This window comes from Coptis chinensis, chromosome 3, assembly GCF_015680905.1.
Source record: "Coptis chinensis isolate HL-2020 chromosome 3, ASM1568090v1, whole genome shotgun sequence".
NCBI classification, from domain to species: Eukaryota; Viridiplantae; Streptophyta; class Magnoliopsida; order Ranunculales; family Ranunculaceae; genus Coptis; species Coptis chinensis.
The window spans coordinates 81936214-81961093 of NC_141458.1; the positions used below are offsets into that span (position 1 = coordinate 81936214).

At 37.4% G+C, this 24880-nt stretch overlaps 4 protein-coding genes across 4 annotated transcripts; all 4 read right to left on the minus strand.

Moving 5' to 3' along the window:
* Positions 1 to 1223: 1223 nt before the first annotated feature.
* Positions 1224 to 3555, minus strand: LOC147511096 (replication protein A 70 kDa DNA-binding subunit C-like). Its single transcript, XM_086598357.1, has 10 exons — positions 3484 to 3555; positions 3129 to 3417; positions 2918 to 3002; positions 2722 to 2798; positions 2535 to 2616; positions 2104 to 2233; positions 1881 to 2026; positions 1650 to 1767; positions 1394 to 1561; positions 1224 to 1313 (listed from the first exon to the last, which is right to left on the minus strand). Exons 1-10 carry the CDS (start codon positions 3553 to 3555, stop codon positions 1224 to 1226), a joined length of 1257 nt encoding a protein of 418 aa, XP_086454483.1.
* A 6241-nt stretch (positions 3556 to 9796) lies between these two features.
* Positions 9797 to 16683, minus strand: LOC147511097 (uncharacterized). Its single transcript, XM_086598358.1, has 3 exons — positions 15942 to 16683; positions 15015 to 15066; positions 9797 to 9965 (listed from the first exon to the last, which is right to left on the minus strand). Exons 1-3 carry the CDS (start codon positions 16681 to 16683, stop codon positions 9797 to 9799), a joined length of 963 nt encoding a protein of 320 aa, XP_086454484.1.
* Positions 16684 to 17090: 407 nt separating this feature from the next.
* Positions 17091 to 18069, minus strand: LOC147511098 (uncharacterized). Its single transcript, XM_086598359.1, has 2 exons — positions 18064 to 18069; positions 17091 to 18017 (listed from the first exon to the last, which is right to left on the minus strand). Exons 1-2 carry the CDS (start codon positions 18067 to 18069, stop codon positions 17091 to 17093), a joined length of 933 nt encoding a protein of 310 aa, XP_086454485.1.
* Positions 18070 to 19259: 1190 nt separating this feature from the next.
* Positions 19260 to 23391, minus strand: LOC147511099 (uncharacterized). Its single transcript, XM_086598361.1, has 2 exons — positions 22804 to 23391; positions 19260 to 19292 (listed from the first exon to the last, which is right to left on the minus strand). The coding sequence occupies exons 1-2, from the start codon at positions 23389 to 23391 to the stop codon at positions 19260 to 19262; spliced, it is 621 nt and encodes a 206-aa protein (XP_086454487.1).
* Positions 23392 to 24880: the final 1489 nt, after the last annotated feature.

Here is a 24880-nt window from a genome sequence, read left to right on the forward strand (position 1 = left end):
ACCACCTGAAAATGGAGAGGCAAACCATATGAAATGCAATACGCAACCTGACCTAAATTGTAGTATCAGCCGAGACAAACAACGATGGCTATTAGACAATGAACAAATTAATTTACGCCAATTAATATCAGACTAATAATTTTAAATATCTGTTAAGTGTTGTTCTATAAGAAATTACCATCCTTGAGAATGTTAGACTCAGTTTGCCAACCATTTATAAATTATGAAAAAGTAATATGACGTTAATGCATATATCTTATTCCTTGCTAATCTATTCTCTACACCACAAGTATGAACCCTTTCTTACCTTTAACGTTTAGCGGCTCAAAGTACGCAAGTAAGCATTCTAATTGTATTTGATGGTCAAATAACAAACAACAACAATGCATATAAAAAAAAAAAAAACATCAATCCCCATTAAAAGGTCACCTTTGTGAAGTTATACCTGTTGCAAAAAAGAATTTAATCTATAGATGAGAGAAATGGGCGCATAAGAGAAAGACGGCTAGTTTGCAAGCAATTAAATCTGGTATAAATGGGAATAAATTCGATATTAATGTGAAGGCATAACTCGCGAACAATTTAATAGCGGCGTGATTACATGCCTAGTAGAACACTTAAATTCAACTTACCTACATTAGAAAGTTGCATAAGAGATTCCATCTGTTCCACATATACCTTCATTTCTACTGTACTGGTATGGTAGTTACAATCCTTAGGACTCATACATAGATGTTTGGTGTATGCGAAAGGGAAAAGTAAGAGATAAATTGCAGCATATGGTACATGAAAAAAAAAACAAAGGGAAAAGAAAATGGAACAAAACAATTAACATATAACTGATATAAAAAATAAATCAAAGTTAGATCTGGAAGCACCAAACCACGAAATGAAACAGATAGTGCCGAAAAAAAAAAGAAACACAAAGGCACCAGCGGAAAAAAAGCATAAAGAGGCACACTTCTCAAATAGTATCCAAATCCCTCATGTTAAGAACACACAGTAAAAGAAGTAGAGTTAAGACAATGTATTGATTTTGCAGCCATGGATGTCTTCTGCAATGTAGAAGGGGTGAAAACATTGTCACACACGGACTTTTGATTTTATGCTTCATGTAGATTTTTAATAATAAACAAAATAAATAAATTTTTAAATTACAACATCCAAGAGTGTTGTGTTGTACATTCACCTTGAACTATGTTCTTTTTTTTTTTTTTTTTTTTTTATGGCTGCATCTCGGAGTTTAATTCTTTGCCTGGATCAGCTTCTTCGACAACATTAACAGCTGACTCCACAGATGCATCTTGGTTTCCCTAAGGTTGTGTAAAATGGTTAAATGTGATTGTAGTAAAACAAATTTGTTATCCTACCAAAAAGACACAAGTGAAACTACCTGCTCATCCAATTGACAATCGATGACAGCTTGGTCAGGGTAAACTTTCTCAACGGTAAACGATTCAAACCCTTCCTTTGCACTGAACTCGGTAATTTGCACTTGGAAAATGTAAGAGCGGCCTTCAAGTTTCCTTAGTTCAGTTTGAACTGCTTTGGGCCCTCGGTCCTGTTATTTGGATAAGAATGGGTAATTTAGACAAATGGCCTTCATTTTAAAAATAGACGGAAGTCATGGGGTTTTTTAATTAGCTTGCCTTATGGATAATTTCTAATTCTTCAACTGACTTCTTAACCAAGTGTTCAGCATGTTTGTTGAAAGCCACAAAAGTGGTTATGTTCGAGAAATCATTAACAGCAAATCGAAGTGTGTACCTGTTTAGATGTTAAATGTGCATAGGCAAGAAGTAGATATACATATAGTTCCTATTTTGTACTCGATTAAAATAAAACTAAAAAAAACAACAAGAAACATATATTTAACTCACTTTTTTTCACTGTTAACCCTACATTTTGGACAAGGTGTCTTGGGTTCAGTCTGAGCAATCGTTTTCATACAACACTTGCAACAGTTGTAGGACCAATTAGTACTGTATGCTTTGTCTATAATGGCACTGCAATTATAACTTGATCCCTACATAAGAAAGAATGGAGTATATTTTGAGCAAAAGGTATACACATTCATATATGAAAGAAAAAATTAGCATATACCTTATATGATTGATCTCTTCCCATTTCCTTCAATTCACCTATGGTAACTCTCCTATCTCTAAGTAGTGCTTCTTCAGATAGATTTTCAGTAGGGCCCTCAAGCTCGACTAATATGTTTGCAGCTTCAATGCTAGTGGGCAACAATAAAAATGACTGTAGGACTCGATATGTGTATAAGACAATATAGCCAAGGAATGGTAGTAAACCATATACACAAACCAATTAAAAAGAGAGGAAATTGGCCCAAATGTCATTATGGTTGATTACAACACATTCATTTGTTACATAAACAAAAATAGTTTACGTTCATCTACAACAGTTATATGTTGTACAGTTTTGTCCTATATATCAACTTATTTTTATTTCCATAACCTTTTTTTTAATGTGGTATGAACGAATGCAAATATGTTAGATAAATATGCTAAACTCACCTGCACTTGTAATTAGTGACAACATGAATATCTAGGTTGACATAGATCTTTGTACCACTAACAGATGAAAGGGTAATCTTGTCTACAACAAAAGACATATTAAAAGTGCATCGGCTTAGAATAAAATTTAAGATTAATTAATTTTCAATAACAATTCAAATTGCGAACACTGTAAATGCATTATTACCTTGATAATCCCTTGCAGCCAGCGAAGTGGCTATAATGATCACATTCTGTTGTGTTAGTATGCCATCCGGAATCGATCTGACCAAATCACCCCATAAAGTAATGGTCACTTCAGAGTGCCTAAGGGTTGAATAAACTTGATTAGGTTACAACAACATGTTTGTTTGTTTAAATTGATATATAAAGGGTCTACTAACTTCTGATCCATGAGTACTATCTCCTTTAAAACTGATCCAGATTTTTGTTTTGTGCTGCCGACTTTTTTCAACACACCAATCACATCTGCTTGTTTAAATAAATATAAGGTTAGATCTTTGATCATTTTCCGTTAACTTTAAGATACGGTTTAATTTAATAGGGAAGTAAAACGGAGAGGGAATATTTAAGCATAAGGTTGTGATTGATTACCTGATAGAAGAGTTTTTTGTTTCGCTTTTTCTGGCACCGTGTTATACTCAATGAAATTGAAGTTGTATCTTGCGATTTCAGCACCCCCCCCTTCATCAGCTGACTGTATCAATGTTTCTGGTTTGAATTTTATCACAAAGGGATGCACCACTGGGCGATAGGTCGTTGCTAACACCACGTCAAATCTCTCAATGACGTAGATGTTGCCCTCTTCCAACAAAGCTCCTTTTGCAAATTTGTCAAATTCTTTAAAATCCTTCGATTCCAATTTAGCATGTATGTGGGTTCCCTAGCAAGAAGGGGAAAAAATCAGTGGTAAATTTTGAATGATTGCAAAACAAACGCGGTTGATTACCTTAGCATCCAATAGCAGAAAGTCTCTACTTAAGACCTCATTGTTGTTATTCCAGTGGATTGACTCCCACATTCTGGTCAGACGAACTTTTATTTTCAATTTGGTTGTGCCTGTACGAAGCGTGGAAAGGTGTTGGAATTTTGTTGTTGCCATTGAGGTATTCCTACAAAACAACCATATTAAATGTACGAAAGAAATTCAGCCGAAATCTTAAACACACACTTCCAAAGAAAGAGCATCTAGATTACATAAGAAAAAAGAATATAATCATCTGATGGTGCCATAGAAGAAATTTTTGATTGCGCAGAAGGCGAAGACTAATATGATTGAGAGGAAAATAATAGCATGGTATGTAACTCCAACGATTACATGGAAGATGCAAATATTTTACTTGATCAATTGAACGATATGCTCCCAACCTCTCCAGCACAACATGTATATAAACAATAGTATAGGTAGTCTTGGAGTAGAACGGTTTTGACCAATTTAAGAGGTTCAATATTGTAAGGGTGTTGCATACGTTTTTGATATTAAACATATACATTAATGGGAGGACTGGAAGTTGTATAGATTGCGGGCGTTTTAGAAGGAGGAATGACGAAGGGAGAACCCAATCGCTGATTCGTTTTTTTTTTTTTTTTTTTTTTTTTTTTTTTTTTTTTTGCAATTATTAAATATATATATTTAATGGGCAAAGGGAAAAGTGAAAACTTCCACGTATGCAGCCTTCTTATTAAATTTTAGTTGGTTCTAGGCAAAATGAACAGTGTATCAGGCCTATTACGATTGTTACCTCTCTATGTTTCACTTTTAACTTTTTTTTTTTTTTATTGGCTCTTAACTTGTTTTTTTAATTATTAAGATGTTTTAAATTTGATTTATATAATTTTTCTTTGGAATAATCATCTTGATTTAATTGAGATTAAAATGATTGAGTGTGGTGATACGGGGAAATTCATACCGCCTTATTAATGCGAAAATAGTATCAGTTTCTGCAATTGTGTTTTGAGGTGCACATTAGTAACTTTTCTTCTCTTGTGGTTCAAATGTACACATACAATAGGCGTTGTAGTTGGTATACTACAAGGTGAATCTACTAATTGGACCAATATACTAATTGAACTGAAAATACGTATATAGATATTGGCAAGAAATGATAACTTGCTCACGTATTGTCTACTGAATCAATATGACGTTAAAAATAAAACAAACTAAGCAATAATAATATCTGTTGAAGTATGTAGTGTCGGTCTCACACATTCTATAAGTGTGAAACCGTACCTTATTTAGCTTGTTGCTATTTAGGTTATTCCATCTCTAGTATAAATATATGTATTATAGGTTAGGGTAAATATACTCTAAACCCTACCTTCTTCTTGTGCCTCCATCCTTTCTTCTTCTTCTTCTACACACTCAATCCCTTTAACCTAACAAGCTAACCATCATATGTATCTCCTAGCATAAATAACATGGTATCGGAGCCGACTCTGTTTAGAGAATGCTAGGAGAGAGATCCTCAGTTTCAAGGTTCCAGTTTTAGTATTAGTTGGTGTCTTAGTATTGTTTCGCTTCCGCAATCTCTCAGTATTGATAAAGAGGAGACATATGTCTCGCAGTTTTGCAGTTTCGTATTCTTTTTCATCAAGTGAGTTTTTCTTCTCTTTACAATGACTGATGTTGTTCCAAAATCCGATGAATTCGGTAATACGTCTGTTTTCTCTGTTAGTATGACCTCTGTCAAATTGGAGGGTGTTGCCAATTACCTTCAATGGGCAGAGGCAGTTACTGTTTATCTTACTGGAAAAGGTAAGGAAAATCATCTGACAGATCCCCCAGATGATAAAGGAAAGACAACCTGGACAAAAGATGATGCCTTGGTTAAGAATTTCCTGTGGAATACTATGGAGAAAGATGTTTGTAATACTGTGCGGTTTTTTAAAACCTCGAAGGAGATTTGGGAGTATCTACAAGAATCATACTTTCAATCTCAGAATACTTCTTGTATCTTTCAGTTGTATGAGAACATCTTTGATCTCACTCAAGGAAATATGTCTATCTCTGAATATTACAATTCTCTTCGTAGCAAGTGGGAAGAACTGAATATATATCACCCACTTACTACAGACATAAATCAGTTGAAGAAACAAAGAGAGGAATTTTGAGTCTCCAAATTCCTATCTGGGCTACGTCCCGAGTTTGCTAATGTGAAAGCCCAAGTTCAAGCTGAATCTAAGCTCCCTACTCTGTCTGAGGCTTACTCTCGTTTGTCTCGTATTACTGCACCTCCTCCAAGGCACAATGACAGTGCGGCTTTATTGATCCCTCCAAGCAGTAATAACAACCCCTCTTCTGGTCGTGGTAATGGCAGTAGAGGAGGTAGAGGGGGTCGTGGCCGTGGGGGTGGTCGTACCCAAAGGAGTGGCCGTGGTCGTGGTATTGGCAGTTTTGAGCCTTGTGAGCATTGTGGGCGCACAAATCATAGTGCTAATTTTTGTTGGGATATAACAGGACTCCCACCTTTGCACAAAGCCAACAATGCCACAGTAGTTGATCAGAAAGTGACTAATTTTCAACGAGTTCAAGAAGACTTTGCAGCCCTGATGAAGTGGATACAAGCTATTCCCAGTTCATCGAGTTTGTCCGACTACCCCACTGTGACTCTAGCCGATTCAGGTAAAACATGTCTTCATACAAGTGGTAACAACTCTTGGGTTATTGACTCAGGAGCTTCTGATCATATGACAGGTAATCCCCAGTTGTTTTCTAGTATTGCGTATACTCACACACCATCATATGTCACATTAGCAAATGGGGCTAAGGCTAGTATTCTTGGTCGGGGTACTATTCAGTTAACTCGTAATATATCACTTGTCTCAGTCTTGCTTATTCGAAATTTCCCCTTTAATCTATTGTCTGTTCATCGTCTCACCCAATCTCTTCACTATAATGTCATATTTTCTTCCACTCATGTTGTGTTTCAGGATCTATAGACAAAGACACTAGTTAGTGGGGGGTATGAGCACGGGGGCATCTATTACTTTCAAGATGATTATGGGCACTCTCACCAGAAGCAGGCTTTTACAGTCTCAGTCTCTCCTGTTCAGTGGCATAGATGTCTTGGTCATCTTCCTCTGGCTAGTTTGCGAAGTTTAGTTCCCAATATTTCTTCTAGTATTCAGTCTTTAGGTTGTGAGGTTTGTGAGTTAGCTAAACATTGTCGTGCTACTTACAAAAATAGGTTAAATAAGTGTTCTAGTGCTCCTTTTCAATTAGTCCATTCATATGTCTGGGGTCCTTGTAGAACCACTGGCCTTTTTGGGGGCCAAGTATTTTATTATATTTATAGATGATTTTTCTCGTGTTTGTTGGGTCTATATTATGGAAAATCGTTCTCAAGTATTCTCTGTTTTTCAAAAATTCTATGCTGAGATTACTAATCGGTATTCTGCACGTTTTTCGAACTAATAATGCCAAAGACTATACCTCTACAATATTCCAAAGTTTTTTAGATGACCATGGCATTACACATCAAACCTCCTATGTGGATACACCTCAACAAAATGGGATTGCTGAGAGAAAGAACAGACCCATTCTTGAAGTCGCCCGATGCTTAATGTTTCAAACAAATCTCCCAAAGTTTTATTGGCGAGGCAGTCCTTCGCCACATACTTGATTAATCGTATGCCTCTTTCATTATTAGGAGGCAAAACACCACACTCTGTTCTTTTTCCTGGTCAATCTTCTTTCCATCTTCCCCCTCGGATTTTTGGTTGTGTCTGCTTTGTTCATAATCTTAAGCCAGGTCGTGATAAGTTAGAATCTCGTGCTATTAAGTGTGTTTTCCTTGGGTATTCACGTACACAGAAAGGGTACAAGTGTTATAGTCCTCATCTATGCAAATCATTTGTCTGTGTTGATGTTACCTTTTTTGAAGATGTCCCATTTTACTCTTCAGAAGGGAAGATGTCCTCTGAACCATTTGAGGATTGTGTTATGCCATTTGGTGGTGCTGGATATGATCTTGGTGAAAATGAGGGAGCGAGTGAAGAAGGAGCGCTACCTGCACCTACTAATAGCCTTCCAGAGCGCGACCTGCGCTCCCTTGATGGTCGAGTTCCAGGCGATCGAGTGCGACCTGCCCCCACTGATAGCCTTCAGAGGGCTGGCGCACCCGCACCAACCGGTTGCCATTCCTGAGTTTGAGGCCGAAAGTTCAACTGCTCCGCTGCCCTCCCCTCTTCCCACTGTGTCTGTGGATCCTATTGCCATTCCATCTTACCTTGATGTTCCGATTGCACTCCGAAAACTTGAACATCCACCTGCTAGTATGCGTCTTCCAAGTAAGTATGCTCAGTATTCTATTTCTAAGTATGTTTCCACTGATCATTTACCACCATCTGTCAAGTCTTTTGCTACGTCCTTGTTGTCTGTCTCTATCCCGTCTAACTACAGGGATGTTCTATCTCATCCTGGCTGGTACTATTTCTCGTTTAAAGGCTCGTCTGGTTGCAAAAGGCTTTACCCAGACATATGGTATTGATTACTCCGAGACGTTTTCTCCGGTTGCAAAGCTCGCCTCTGTGCGTATTGTGATTTCTCTTGCCGTTCATCATCACTGGCCTCTGTTTCAGTTGGATGTTAAGAATGCCTTTTTACATGGCGATCTTCTGGAGGAAATCTATATGGTTCAACCTCCTGGTTTTGTTGCTCAAGGGGGGAAAGTCTGTCGATTAAAGAAGTCTCTTTATGGGCTCAAGCAGTCTCCTAGAGCTTGGTTTGCAAAGTTTAGTCAGGTTTTGATGGCTAATGGAATGACTAGGTGTGCATATGATCATTCCGTGTTTTACCGAAAGACCCAGCAAGGGATTATTGTCTTAGTTGTGTATGTTGATGATATCATTATCACAGGGTCTGACAAACAGGGTATTGATCAACTTAAAGTCAATCTCTCAAGACAGTTCTAGACCAAAGATCTAGGAGAACTGAAGTATTTCTTAGGCATTGAAGTTACCAGGTTCCCTGGTGAAATTCATCTATCACAGAGAAAGTATGTATTAGACCTGCTTAGTGAGACAGGTAATTTAGGAGCTCGCCCAGTAGAGACTCCTATGGATTCGAACGACAAACTCCAGTCGGATGTTGGATAGATGTATGCCGATATTGAGGGATACCATAGATTGGTGGGAAAGCTGATCTATGCTACTATTACTCGCCCCGATATCTCCTTTGCAGTCAGTGCAGTATCTTAGTATATGCATGCACCACGGATTCCTCACTACCAGGCAGTTATTCGTATTCTGAGGTATTTGAAAGGTTCTCCTGGTCGTGGATTGGTCTATCATTCTAATGGAAATTTTGATGTTGTTGGATATTCAGATGCTGATTATGTAGGATCAGTTTCAGATAGACGTTCCACCACTGGGTATTATACTTTCCTTTGTGGAAATTTGGTGACATGGAAGACTAAAAAAGCAAACAGTTGTGTCAAAGTCTAGTCTTGGTAGTATAGAGCTATGGCTCGCGGATCAAAGTGAGTTAATGTGGATTCGTAATCTGCTACATGAGTTAGGTTTCGAGGTACAGCTACCGATCCCTCTTCATTGTGACAATCAGGCAGCCATTCATATTGCTTCCAATCCAATATTTCATGAGAGAACTAAGCACATAGAGGTAGATTGTCATTATGTCAGACATAAGGTTGAAACAAAGGAGATAAGTACTCCTTATGTGGCTTCTCGAGATCAGTTAGCTGATATATTCACCAAACCAGAGATTCGTCCAGTTCTGAGTTATATTGGTAACAAGCTGGGCATGAGCGATATCTATGCTCCAGCTTGAAGGGGGGTGTTGAAGTATGTAGTGTCGGTCTCACACATTCTATAAGTGTGAGACCGTACCTTATTTAGCTTGTTGCTATTTAGGTTATTCCATCTCTAGTATAAATATATGTATTGTAGGTTAGGGTAAATATACTTTAAACCCTACCTTCTTCTTGTGCCTCCATAATTTCTTCTTCTTCTTCTACACACTCAATCCCTTTAACCTAACAAGCTAACCACCATATGTATCTCCTAGCATAAATAACAATATCTTTAAAAAAACAAAAAGAAAACTGAAAAGATGTAATCACACGACCACAGCGCACAATAGAAATATAGGCTCTCACATGAGGAATAGATCAAGTCGATTGCTATTAAATATAAGGAGAACTGGTGTTTTTGTATATCAATATGTTTGTTCACCATCAGTCCTCTTAAAAGATGTTGCAGTAGCATCAATTCAAGGTGGCTTCCATACATGAACCACTATTTGGTTACTTTGATGTACAGTTTCCATTTGGTGGTGAACGTCTACCAGGAGCATTAATTCCATTTAAATAGCCATGAGTAGCCAAGATTGAAGGTTCATTTACGGAACCCCACTTCTTGACCCTGTCACCGAATAGTTTGGAACAAAAGTTGGCAAACTCGCCAAAATCATCCCTGAAACAACAGGTAGAAATTCATTAATCAACAAATCATTGAATATATATTATGGTATGGTTCCATGTGTTTTCTGCGTATAATATGTTTAAGGTGTGTTAGAGCCTAACAATGTTGGCTCTAAGCTACTTTTTCAGTTATTGCAATATATTCTTTCTGAGGTTTTAGAAACATAATGTCCTATGAAATTAAGAAGGATCACAGCTACTTTTGAATCCCTTTCAGTATTCTTGGCTGCCTTCGAGGTTATATTGCTAACGTAAAGTCAATTGCTTTGTTTATGTTATCCAGTTGTAATGCTATTACATTTGTAAAAGTGACCATATCCGTTCCAGAGAAATGTGTATGTTTGAACGTTTAGACGGTAGCTACATTTGTTCCATAACATATGTTCTTATTGGTTCTTATTGTTATTCATTTAAATTAATGCATAAAAAATTCAAGTTAGATACAACAGGGATGAAACAAACTAAATCGAAAAGAAATGTAACTTACCTGACATTGCTCAGCATCAATGTCAACTGGTCCTAGAAACCCTGGAAAAATCGATATGAATCCATCAGCCTAACTGAAAATAAGTAGATGTACGTAAATCATAGCCTCCAAACTATCATGGGAAAAAAAAAGGCCAAACAACTAATCAATGACCCTATGAATAATTTGATTAAACAGCATAGGAAACAAATTAAAATCAAAAGCGCTAAAACAAATCAGAAAAAAAGAAATTGCTTTGGTGATGCTACATGGGTTGCTGAATCCATTGCTCAAGTTATGTAAGGTGCATCTACAATCGTTAAAACTCTTCTTTTACTGTTCTTTCGTATCATTTAGTTCTGACATTCAGAGAATCGGAGGTAGTCTGACAGCTATATTAACGAAGTTGCAACCTTGACGCCACATAATATGTTGAGCTTGTTACTAACAAAAAGAAGTTGTAGGACTCTATCATTTTCCTTTTATCAATGGTGAGAAGCATAGTATGTAGTCACGGGAGAGCACGAATTGAATGGTTGTGGAACTAAGATCAAATTGTGTTTGACCATGTAGGAGCCAAATATGCAGATAGGCAATCCATGCAGGACTCAACTTGAGCAATATTCTAGGAATCTACTTATTGAACAATCTAATCACCAATTGAATTCTCCTACGGCAGATCAGATAGACTCCTAGATGAAGTTCAAAATGAGAAAAACTTAACGTTTAATTTATTGCCACTGTGACTGTTCCGGATGTCATTACCATCTAACATTGAAACATCAGTAAAGTGTACTGCAATAACTTCTTGTATTGTTATCAAATGTATAAGGTCCCCATGACCCATGTACGATCATCTCAGCTGGGAAAGCTGATCAGAATGCAATGTCGCTTTAGAGGACTAAACAGAATATACTAAGAGAAGAACTTTACAAAAAATGGAGAAACCAATCAACGAAGTCGATTAAGAATCATCATATCAAAAATATGGCATAAGATCATATAACCTTTCCTAGAAGGAAAATATGAGAGATAAGAACTAAAGACTTCATAGGTTTAAGCTAAAATGTTGCTTCTATAAATCCACTGATATTATATAAACAAATAAATAAATAAATAAAAAATACTGTAAGATGTTCTATTGTCCTAAAAAACATTCCAACTTATAGTAAAAAGTTGAAAATCATTACATCAATAATATACCCTTATTGCTTGGCCCCTTTAAATTGTAGTAGAACCAACTTTTGTAAGCTCAGCTACAGTATTTTAGAAAAAATGTTCAATAGATATATGAAGCAACGATTCAAGCACAATTGTAGAATAAAAATTTTGCAAGAAAAAGAATGTCGAGAAAGCATTAACCTCCAATCTTCTGCCTCTACATTTCAATGTCAGCAAGTAATTTGCTAAATCAAATTTTCAGATGTCCGCATGTCTTTCCCAAGACCAAAGGAGAATGGGAACAATTAGAATGGCTTGTTCCATCTTACATGTGTGAAAAGCACAATTAACACCTAAACATGCACCAATATATAACTCCTTTATGGGTTGGATGCAATGAGCCTATAGCTATGTGAGCATCTTAAGATTCAGACTGAAATGATCCCTATCGATAGTTAGATTACAACAACCCCATTCATTTAATGAAAAAAAGTACCATAAAGAAAAAATAAGAAAAGTATACCAAATTATACCAAATCAAATGTGCTACATATTTATTGAAACCATAATTTTATTCCCGGCCCCCTTAGCCTCCAACCACTTGGACCTTTGGAATCCACCTTCAGGATAACTCTTTCTGAGGGTCCCTTCCAATTTCAATTAGTGGGTGGGATGTAGTATATTCATTAAACTGTCTAGTGATCATGGAGGGATAGAGGGCTAGATCAGGAACAAAAGAATGCTTGACCAAGACCACCGTAAAAAGGGAAAAACAGCCCTAAAAACTACATAAAAAATAGCAATAAGTGAGGGAAAAAAAGAAATAAAATACCCAATACCTTCTAACTAATATTTTCATGTGTAATTTCAAACAACTCTTAAGCAAAGGAGTTAGATGGCTATGATTAATCACAGCCTTTATCAAATAACTTGTGATTAAACATCTCATATAGCTTCCATTGTTGAAGTTGATGTCTTCATATCTATATCTCTAAACCCAACAAATTCGTTGTCCGCCTATACCTTGAAAATTTTCATGAAGCGAGCCAACAACCCACATATGCATAATTGCAACCAAATATTCACAAGCGCTAAATTTTATTTTCATCTTGGACCAAATTTTTCTAAAGTTGCAACAAAATAGAACTAATATGTCTACCTTGCATAATCAATCTGCCTACAACTAACCTTTATGACCTTTTTTCTTTAGATTATTTTTTGTACACAGAAGATAAAGTAGCAAAGGATATTTATCTACATAAGATGAAAAGCCTATCACAACCGCAATCAGAACCTGGTTATTTATCTAAAAATCAATGGAGTTTTCCTTGTCCCTTGGAAAGTTCTCATTATAGCAAGGGAGACAGTATTCATTGGAAGAACTGAAAATCCGAATTTGGGCCTAAGACTGGACGATCAGGTCTCTACTCTCTAGGAGTCTAGGTACATTCTCAATGAAATGAAGACTAAGTGTAAAGAGTAATTGTCTAACACTTCTCCGCATTGGGGCTCAAATGCGGGGTAAATGGCTTCTCGGATTCCCACACACTCGTTATCATCATGCTCCATTTCATCTTTGAATATGTGTACCCACCAAGTCTCATCAGCTAATACTCAGCTGAATAACTGATTGCTGTTCCAGTTACAGCTGTAGTTGGCTGTTATGCCGACCATAACAATGATCATATGAACGGCACAAAAGATTCATTCTTAGCATAGTCCGAGCTAGCCTCATTAAACGCTCTGAGCCACACGTGCAAGTTTCCTGTAGGATTGAATGTTGTCGTCCTTTCAACCCACTCCCTGGGTTAGGGATAGGGAGGCCTCTTAGAGACAAGCAAGGTATACTGATGAGCCACACCCTTAAAAAGAAAGAAATAATTGCTCACCACTGAATAGAAAAGAAAGGAAATCTGCCATGCTTGCGAATGGAGTCAGGGCTGACCCTAACCTGGCCTTTGCTAATCAAATGCCCAAAGTCCTGTAGGGCAAAGAAAGTCACAACCTTCCCGTTTCTGCTAAGAGAGGAAGATTGATCAAACTTCCTTGCCAGTTGAGGTACTTAACATTCCAGAACATTACAAAAATGAAGATTTCAAAATGTAAAAACTTCTCAATATGGATGAGCAAGATAATGTTAATGTTTATTAACAACGGGCATTCTTAGAGCAAGCCTTGGCCATTGGCCTATCCAAGAGAGCGTTGCAACTTCACCTGGTCGAAGAGAAACTCATAGAGGAAAGGGCCAAGATCAAAGGATCAAAGAAACCCGACCCGATAGGCTCTTACCGGAAGAACTCAACGTCCTAATCAGATTCCTACGCTCTAGCGGATGTAACTGACCAAGGTGCTCTTTTCTCGCCTCGCACAGGGCGATCCGCGATTCTTCGGCTCTTAGTGTGGGTGTCTTTCTCTGACCAGTGCTTTCTCCACTACACCTCATAGAGATAAAAGTAAAGAAGGGGAGAACCTATTATTTCACAAAAAGAGATTTTACGAAAGAGAGCCTTTAACGTCCACCCGACTCTAGTCCTCAACTCGTGCCATCCACGATGACTTCAAAATCTTAAAAGCCCGGGAGAAGGGCCGGTACAGCTTTTAAGTGCTAAAGGACTGACCACACAATTACTCTTTCGTCGTAGCGTGACCAAGAACTGATGCAGGGGATCTTATATCTTATATAATCGACTGGATCTGTATGTAACCCATGCCGGGACGCTTCCCTAAGCTCGGACCAGTGGCATCTATTTGCTCCGAACATTGCCCCCGGGTGTTCCACACATAGCTAGGTACCCAAGGGACTATGATTGACCCAATGGATACTACTTCCTTGTGGGAATCACTTCCCGTGCCCTGACCTGCTAAGCAAAACCGAAACTGACTTTCACGAGTGCCTGCTTTTGTTGTTAGGTTAATCTGCCCGTATCATATAGTACCCTATTCTTAGGTAAACCATTCATGCAAAACGTCCACCTAACCTATATCCTCGGAGCCTTTCGACCGAAGAACTCATCTCTGCTTTTTAGTTTGCGATGGGGCATGTGAGCAACATTATCGCCTATGTTTCACGTAATCTCGTCAGCATATTTTGTTTCGGGATTCCCAGTTGAGTTGATTATTCAGTTGACCTCACAGCCAGCCGAGCAGAAGTATCAGGTTTAGTACCCTTCGTGGTGACGAATCCATCCATTCTACTGTAATTCAAGACTTGGTAGTAGATAAAGGCTTCAAAAAAATTAGGAATTGGCATAGGCTTCAACATATATTGGAAGCAATAAGGGTAGTAGTAGGCTCCTGACCCTGACACCAGGGTATCCCAGACCCAACAATAAGGTAAGTGAGCTCTCCGCACTCATACCATTGCAACCAACAGTGTACAACGCAAACAGTAGAATTTAAGGTAGCTATAATTACCTCCTCTTCCTTGGCGCTTGTGAAAAATTTGTTGCCTCCAAATTTAAGTAAGCTGCATTCAGTTAAAGAAACGATCACAAACTGTAACAACACATTATCCACTCCGCAGTTTATATAATAACTTCCCAGCAAACGTAAACACGTCAAACATAATCTTGATGTAGTGATATCAGGAAAACCTAATTCGCGTAGTTAATATTGCTGTAGGAACACATGCAGTACAATATCAATTCCTTTGGTTACACATATGAATGGATATGTATAGGCATAATTTCACAAATTCATATATCTTCTTAACAGAAATGAACTTAATGGAACAACATAAAAATTAATTTTTATCTTGGAAAAACCTATGTAAATTCCTTGCTATAACAAAAAATAGTGCAATTGACTTGTCAAATTGCACACCAAATGATTACACATCATTAAGCCTCGTTCGATGGATTAACCAGTGCACAACGCAAGGAAATTGCAGAGGCAACTGTAGTTCTATATTGTATACATAAGAGACACAATCAACGTACGAAGTAAGGAAGATTAAAATAACATACAGATATATGAAGCAATAATTAGGCAGCTAAGAACAGAAGACACCAACGGCTCATTACCTTTGCAGAAGAACGGAGGATGTCGTTGTAGACAACATTTTTAGTGTAAGTTCCAGAGAGACCCCTCAATGTTCCCCTCTTAACTAAAACTCTAGTCGAAGATTGTGAAACTCCTCTTGATAAAGCAACATAGAGTTAGCCGTGGGAGAAAACATGCTCGGGTAAATATACTCCAACATTTGGTATTGTTTGACCTTGTGATTTGTTTATTGTAAGAGCGAAGCTTAGCTTTATAGGAAATTGTTTCCTAGTCAGCTCAAATGGTAGCCTTGCATCTTGAGAAGGGTGCACGGAATGCAGGGCAAGAAAACTCTAGCACCAGCTGAATATCCAGTAACGATTTTAGCATCAATTACATGTGTGTCGAACCCTCTACATATTAGTCGTGTTCCATTACATAGTCCATTCTTAGGATCTAAATTTCTCATTAGAATAACTGGAGCTCCTAGCTTGAGTTTCAACTGGTGAGGAGGCAGACCACTGGGACAGATAGAATTTAAGTACTCTTGTGGGTACAAACCACACAAATCATTTCCCACCGAATCAAAAGAGTAATACGACACTTCTTCACCTGGAAACTGATCAATTATTTCATCATTCACTAATTCAACAGTTTCATTCCTAGGAGTTATTATTGCCCTCTTAATCATGTAGTCAGTGTCACCAACATTTTCATGTAATCTTGGAAAGATCTCATTTATAAGATTCACACGTGAATGCTCATTCTCCCACGACATGACAATATCTCTAGGAAGTTCAATCATGTCCCCATCAATAAATGGTCTAGTCCCATCGCTTATGCTCATAAGAAACTCCGCAAAAGCGGGATCATTTTTCGCTCGCATGTTTTCCTTAAGATGTATCACATGCACTTTCTCCCAAAGTGGTAAGTTTGTAATACATGCATCAATAGTTTGTGCTCTTGTTCCACGTGAAACAATATGGAGTACTTGACGGAAATCTCCACCCATAACGAAAACCTTCCCTCCAAAAGGCAATTCACTACCTGTGATGTCTTTTAAAGTTCTGTCCAGTGCCTCAAACGCATAACGATGTGTCATTGTAGCCTCATCCCATATCAGTATACTCGCTTATTGTAACAAACATGCCAATTTGCCCTTCTTGCTTATTTTGCAAGTGGACGTAGATGTAATTGGTATTGGAATCTTGAACCCAGAATGGGTCGTACGACCGCCAGGCATCATTATAGCGGCAATTCCTGAAGTTGCTGTTGCAATAGCAATTTGGCCCTCGCTCCGGAGTTTTGCTAGAATGGATTTATATAAGTAGGTTTTGCCTGTTCCGCCTAGTCCGTCAACAAAATATACCCCACCCTCTCTCCGTTGGACCGAACTGATAATCTTTTCATAAGCATTTTTTTTATCATTAGTAAGTTTACTTATAGAAGTAATGTCTTCTGAAGTAATGGGAATAGACAGTTCCTCTCTAACCAAATTGGATATATCATCTAGGTCACAACCTGATCACCGGTGATTGCTGGCAAATCGTAGCCCGAAATATTTTGACCATGTTGTTCCAATAACACTTGAAGTTCGCATAACAAACGATCTGTTGCATACGTTGAGTTCAAACCCGACGCAGTGTAATCTTCGACCATATATATAGCTATAGAATTCATTCCACAAATCACGAACTCAGATGGATTACAATAGACTAAGATTGTAACAAATAATTTCCGTAGAGAAGAGGGCATTTGTATCCTCGATGCTTCAAGCAAACATTCGTGAACATCATTATCCCTTTCAAGCAGGCCTAATGCTTCAACCGACTCTTTGAATGTGGGGTATGCATTAGATCCGACCGTTCGTAGATGCTCAAATGATGTTGGTCCTCGGACATGATTAAGCAATACCCTCAAGTAGTACCTCTCACCTTCAAGAGGGGATACTGCATAAAGCTTTCCAATGACACGATTATGTCCATTTCTTTCTTTCCAATGATTAGACGTCTTATTCCATACATAATGTCCAGGGATCTCACGATAAAGATATAGCCGAGCAGCCTCATCAATGCTATTAAGTTTAAAAAATTCTGTTAACATTGTGCGGGAGTTCTTATCATCAGCCAAAACATCCTCAATGAGTTGGTTGCCTTCATAGGTTACCTCATGCATATTCTTAAGATGGACCTGCAAAGAATACACAGATGGGTATATCTGACTAAGCGGGAATTCAAAAATTCTCCAAAGGGCTTCCTGTGGGCAAATCCAACATCCATCTACATACTGCTTTATTTCATCTTGTTCTTCTATGTCTGTAGATGTTACTTCCACTGTCACTCGATCTGAACCCTTGTAGATATACTTGTACAAATATTTGACACTTTTAATGCTCGAGCCACTACTAAAAAAATCACTTATAATGACAGCTAAAAGCTGTCATAAAATAGGTTTAATGACGTTTTTTCATTAAATAAATAACCGTCATTATAGAGCCCGACATAAAAGTTTACAAAAACCATCATTAGTTTGATGACGGTTCTCGAGAAGCTGACATAAGAACTCCTACTTACATGACATAAATTCAGTTCCAAATGTCATAACTTGGTCTATTTCAATGACAACTTTTACTCAACTGTCATAATTTTACTAGGAAAAGCGTCAAGAAATAATTCGGATTATGATAGTTTTAAGGAAAGCGTCAAGAACTAAACACTGAAAAATGTCAAGAACTAGCATGTGTAACGACAGTTCTTTGAAAACCGTCATAATCTTGTCTCCTTTTTATTTTTATTTTCCGCACCCGTAGTGCATATATCCTGCAAATGTTTTTGCACCACAAATTTTCCTACAAATCTGGAGATACCCAATAAACCCATGCATACATACACCCTAACAAATCAAACTCCATTACAAAAACTAGAATCATATATATTTTTATTACCAACATAAATCACGTACTCCAACAACTTGTTCATATTACATGATATACTCACAAAGAAAATAATAAATAACTCGAACAAAGTCGCATAATCCTAATAATTCAATTTACATAACTCATCCAACAAAATACAAAGCAACTGATGATACTGATCCACCTCAAACAAACTTAAACGAGATACCAAGCTAGTGTTTCCTTATAACTCTTTTCCTTTTCGAGCATGCATCGATTCATAACCTAAAAAACAATGTGAAGAAGAATTATTAAACTAAAAATGTAATTATATGTTAGCTTGTTTAATAAGTATACTAAAAATGTAATTATATAAGAATCCAAAAAGAATGCTAGCTAAAACAACAGTCATTGCCGTCCGATATTTCTGCAGATATTTCTACAGAAACAAGTCTTCAATAGTATACCGAGTCTATGTAGTGCAACTTCCGCACCTCCAATCCCAGAAAAAAGAGATAATAACGTGATTCCATTGGGGGAAACACTTTTTAAAATAGAGAAATGGTACGCCACTGTGTCAACCTGCATTTGTTTTATGCCCAAGTGAATATAAAATCTTAGGACATGATAAAAGATAAATAGGAAGAGACCTTTGAGCACAAACCTGAAATGCATTCGCAAGGGCTTTATATCTGTCAGTCTGACTAATGCCAAAGACCCTAGTGTGGTTCTCTAGATATCCCATAATCATCTCTAACTTCGTTGGGCTCAAGCGGTCTTTGCCTTTATTCTTCCCTATCCACACCAAATTCCATTTCCTACATTCAGAAGAACATACTTTTGAGTCTTAAAAAGGCGATCATCATCCCAACATTCAAAAGCATCTTTAATTCATTGTGTTGTTTTTGCACTTTCAATGCAAGTACCCAAGCAGTTAAACTTTTGTCTACAAATCCCATGATGGCCACCATTTCTTAGTTTCTTGGTAACGCTTCCCGAATTGTAAGTGGAGGAACAGGTTGGAGAGGGTATCCGTTGTGGATTGGAAGGTTGTGAACATACCCTTTTCCGTGTACCGCACTAAAATGCATCGAGTCAACAAATTCAGGTTCAATCTCATATAGGAAGCGAGAAATTGTATCGCAAATCCCTTTCAAAGTACATGGCACATTTTCAAAATAAAAGTAAGGAGGTCCAATGGTCATGATCGGGAGCTTCCTCCGGAACATTGGCCTTGGCTCATTTGGGACTCCAAACCGATAATGAACTTCGGTATGTGAATTCCATTCTCCTCTTCTAGGCATACTCTTTTATAATTCCTGGATTCCCTTGCTTTCCTTATTCTAATTTGTATTTTTTCTCTCTAATCGTCCCTCTGATCAAAGATATTTTTCCTCTTCTCAAATCAGAAGTGTAACATCCACCGTAATATACAGTGTCGGGTCTATAAAAAAAAAAAAAAAAAAAAAAATAGTTGTTATGAAGAACAAGAACAAGGTCTACTAGGTACTACTTGCACCTTTCAACCAAAAGAATAATATTGATTATATTCGGCTTTCCCTAATGAAAAAATTCAGTGCACCAAGGAAAAATTAGAATATCAAACACAAGTGGATGTCTACCAAGCGCACCTCAACATCATCTTGAATTTGACGAGGAGGTTCTCGTATAGGAGAATCAGCTACCTTTTGCACTCGAAAGCAAGCATATATAAAATCTAGCAGATCTGTAACTAAGGTGTCGGGGACACGCAAATATATAAACTTATTATGGAATCAAAACAGAGAAGGAAATAGCTATAAAAAGTAAATATTTTTGACAGTACAAAAGGAATTCATACAAGTAGGAATAAGTAAATACATTTTGAGCCTCTAGAAGCCGTTTGTGAGGCAGTTGATAACCAATTAGCCACGACAAACACTTATACACATGTTATATCCTTCCACAATGGTCTAAAGAAATCAGAAATAACTCGCTCCTTTTCTTTTACTAGGTAATATAATAAAACACTAAGACCATCTAAAATCTTATGCATACAAGTTCTGAAAACATAAAGATCAACATTGTAATTGCTAGATACACACCAAATGCATCAATAGCTGAAGAAGACTCGTCTATTGAGAAATCCATATCAATCAAGTGTAACAATTTCTTCTCATTGTCTGGCAGATGTCCAACATCCTCCCGCACAAATAGTCACTTAATATGGAGAAGAATAAATTGTTTTATGAAGATTTAACTATATTATATAGCTACAAGTCTCGTGTTTCATCAGTAAAGGGCTTAAGCAGATAGAGAAACACATCTGGAGACAACAAATATAAAACCAAAAAGTAGTTCCTTTAAGCTTACATACCGGATTGACGGGAGAGCATAATATATACTTTATTGTCTATGGTTTACATTGTGTGCAAGTAAATGAGATCATGGAAGTAGAGGTCCGGAAAGACTAATATAAAAGAGGTTATATGAGGCAAACAACTCAGGCTCACCAAGTGCAATAATAAAAGATACTAGACTTAAATTAGTAAGATATAGATGACCAATGTCATGCTTAACTATTAGCCTTCAACTTAGATGCCTAAGCAGACATGTAATATGTCGGGGCAAAAACTGTAAGCTACAGATCTACCAAGACACTCTTGTGAAAGGTACGGTACTGAGTGTACCAATAGAACAAAGGAGTAATGGATTCACATATATAGAATAACTAATGGATCCACCTAGAGTAACCCTTGCATTTCTAAGATGAGTGTATGACTATGAAATGAAGACAGTAAGGACAAGGCCTACTAAGCTCCAAGTTATACAATGCTAGCAAATTCCAATTGCAGCTAATGCCCACTAACTAATAATACAACACTCACCATATACAACACTCACCATATCAACTGTTAATCATGACAATAATAATACAACACTCCCCATATCAATAGAATACATGCATTGATGCATACAATCTACATTTTTTACTATAGGTAGTTGAACAGATAATGTGCCCCTTTCATATTAACGCCAACGAAAAAAAAAAAAATTCATCTCTAAACCGCATGCCATTAAGAATTATTTGTAAAAATTAAAAATAGTGCATCACTTTCTCTAATTTCTATATATCATCTAAAACAATCTTTAAGACTAAAGAAATTTAATGAAATAAAAAACATCAAATAACAAACAAGCACAGAAAAAGGGTGAGATTTCAGTTGGGGTTTCGCGGTGGGTACCTTAGCATTTAGGGAGTAATTCTGAAACCAACAATTAGCTTGAAGTTGAGATCTTTTTGGCTTTTGATTATTCTCTGCATCTTTACCTCTCGTTTTTCTGTTTTCCACTCCTACGATTGAAAACCCCTTCAGGCAAAAACCGAGTCGTTCTTCTCAAAATCGCCTCTTCCCATTTTAAGTTCGAGTGCAAATCCCCTTGTTCTCGATTGTTTCAAGACAAGTGTGATTTAGATAGAGAGAGAGAGCTTAGCTAGGGTTTCAAGTAGCAAAGGAGGTGGTTTTGTTGTTACGGAGGTGGAGTCGGGGGTTGGAGGGTTGGGCTTCTTCTCAATCCCTTTTAATCTCAAGAAGAAGGCGGCGAATAATTAAGGGCTTTCTCGATTTTCTGTTTGGCTTGGTTTTCTTGATTAAAAGGTTTTCTTCTAAGGACTCGAGCCTTGAGTTGTTGATGCTTCGATTAAACGACCGCAACCCGTAAGTTTTACACTCTTTCTTCATGGTATTTCTCATGACTATAAAATAGAAACACTAATTTAAGAGTCCTGAATAAAATGTTAACCAGCCAAATGTTTGACGGTTTAGGAATTATAGGGTTATCGGCTGTGCTAGAACCGCCAAAATAATTCTTGATGGGCCTATCTTATTTTAATCGAAATTGAACTATATCAGCTGATGGTTTTGCCAAGTAAGTCATAAATTATAATATTATAATGACACCTGTGTTGGTTATGTCAAAATTGAACAAAACCGTCAAGAAATTTTTAAGTACTTTGGTTTATTATATTTCTAACTTGACTGTTTTAGGACACCTGTCATCAAATTATCAAATTTGATTGACGCTTGTGTTAGACGCGACATAATATTGCAACAACCATCATAAAACCATCATATTTTCTTGACGTTTGTGTTATATCGGCGACATAATGTTATAACACCCGCCATAAAACCATCATATTTGCTTGACGCTTGTGTTATACGACATAATGTTGCAGCGGCCGTCATAAAAATTTTACCAAAATACCTATCTTGACGGTTTTCAATAAAGCTGTCAAAATAGATGAAAAACATGCGTCATAATATGACTTTTTTTTAGTAGTGAGCATACCTCAACATTGATATGGCAATTGTATTTTTTTAACAACCACGGGTTATAGGGTACAACCCAACGATTATCAACACGGTAACGACGACGATGATTCTGGACAATTGCAAAAGCACCATTGTCTCGCCTCATATATGTAGCATAGGAATCAATTCCTTGATTAGTTACTGGTGCAAATTGTTTTGGGAAATTTCTTGTACATTTCTGATCTTTCATGGAAACACATGTTGGATTCACAACACCACACGGTTCATGAATCATGTGTTTGACAACAATCTCATATAGCTCTGGTTCAATATTTGGATCTGGAATTTCCGCTCTAACAATTTGGTCATAATCGTTTGTAGTTGTTAGCTTGTCATTCTCGTCAAGAATTAGAAGGATGTGTGCATGAGGCATTCCTCTTTTCTGGAATTCAATAACATGAACGTGTGCCACTACTTTCCTAAGAACTCCTTTAGTAAACAAATCATTCTTCAACTCTTCAAGCTTTGCACGAAAGATCCTTACTATCAAATCTGGCCTGTCATTTGGAACTTGACCTTCTAACAACTCATCAGTGATCTCCTCCCAAGACGGATTGCAAGTCATTGTGATAAACAAATCCGGCCTCCCATACTTTTAAACTAATGTCATAGCATCGTGATATCGCCGGTGCATGTCACGGGGACATTCAACAAAAGATGCAGGCAAGATTGTTTTGCGTCCAACATTACCTAAATATTTTTAAAAGATGGGTATAAGGATTTCTAACCGGTTATATGGTAATAAATTATAAAACTTAATATACACCTGAATGGATTTCTCCTGAGCTTAAAGAGTCTTGCAGTCCTTGATAAAGCTTAGCCCTAATTTCTTGTTGGTGATCACGTATCCACCTTAATCTCAGAGTTGATATTTTAACATAGTTGTCAACTATGTATTGTTGCAAAAGACGGCCACTACGGAGAAGTAGAAGTGGATTATTTGGTTGAATCTAACAATGGGAGAAGACATTGGTCAGGTAATTGTTTTGAAAAACCAATACAGAACAAAACACTAAATAGATCGAAGTTGAAAGCTTACTTGGAGCAAGTAACAATAAAATTGTTGACTCGTGAGTCGTTTTCTATTAGAACGGAACATATGCAAATTCTATCCCGGGCTGCCATAAGGGAGTAGAAGAGGATATTGAAGTGGATCATAATAGCCAGCCGTGTCGGGAACATTCTCAAACTCTCCAGATATTCTTTGAGCTATGATGTCCCTTTCATTTAGGTTACTTGGATCCTCACCACCAACTAAGATCGCTGCTACTTGAGAAGATGTAGGCATGCTATATTGATGTGCTCCTGTTAGGTTATCTCTAATAAGCAGACGAAGATTCGGTGATGACAACCTTTGGGAAACTTGGCGAAAAATCTTGACATACGGATTCTCCTTTAAAACATTATGAATGATAGCCAATACCCATCTTTCCAACACTCCATTTTCAGCCATACGATTGTCAAGCTCATGATCTGTATCGTATATATACATTTGAAGAAATCTAGGTCTGTGACCAGGACTGGGCAAAAGGCTACCGATACAGTGATAAATAGAGCCCCGGGCTTTATACGTGTAAATTCCTTCTCAACCGTCAGCTAGAGTATCGTCTATCTTAACCCCCATAGAAGTAAATGAGAAGACATGATTATATGCACGTATGTTCTTCCTAAAATCGACAGCAGTAGTTGATGGAGATGTAAATAAATTAACCAACTCAGTCGGTGCGGCTAAAGCTGGCAAGCTTATTGTCCAATTTGAGTAGCAAAAACTAGGCGGTTCACGACAGAACAATTTCGCTTGGCATCGTGGACAATTCATAGCTTGTGGTAAACGATGTGTCTGAACATCTGAAGAGTTGTCATAGCCTCGTGCACAATTATGATTCCGCCTTTTTCTATCCGTGTCTCCCCTCCTCCGACCGATCTGACCGTTATCTAAGGCAACACACTCATCTAAGTCAATGTATTAATCACGAAAGCCTAGTAGAAAAAAAAACCCCAAAAGACATAAAATAGATACACTTAATTCAAGGGCAAAGTTTAACCTTGCATAG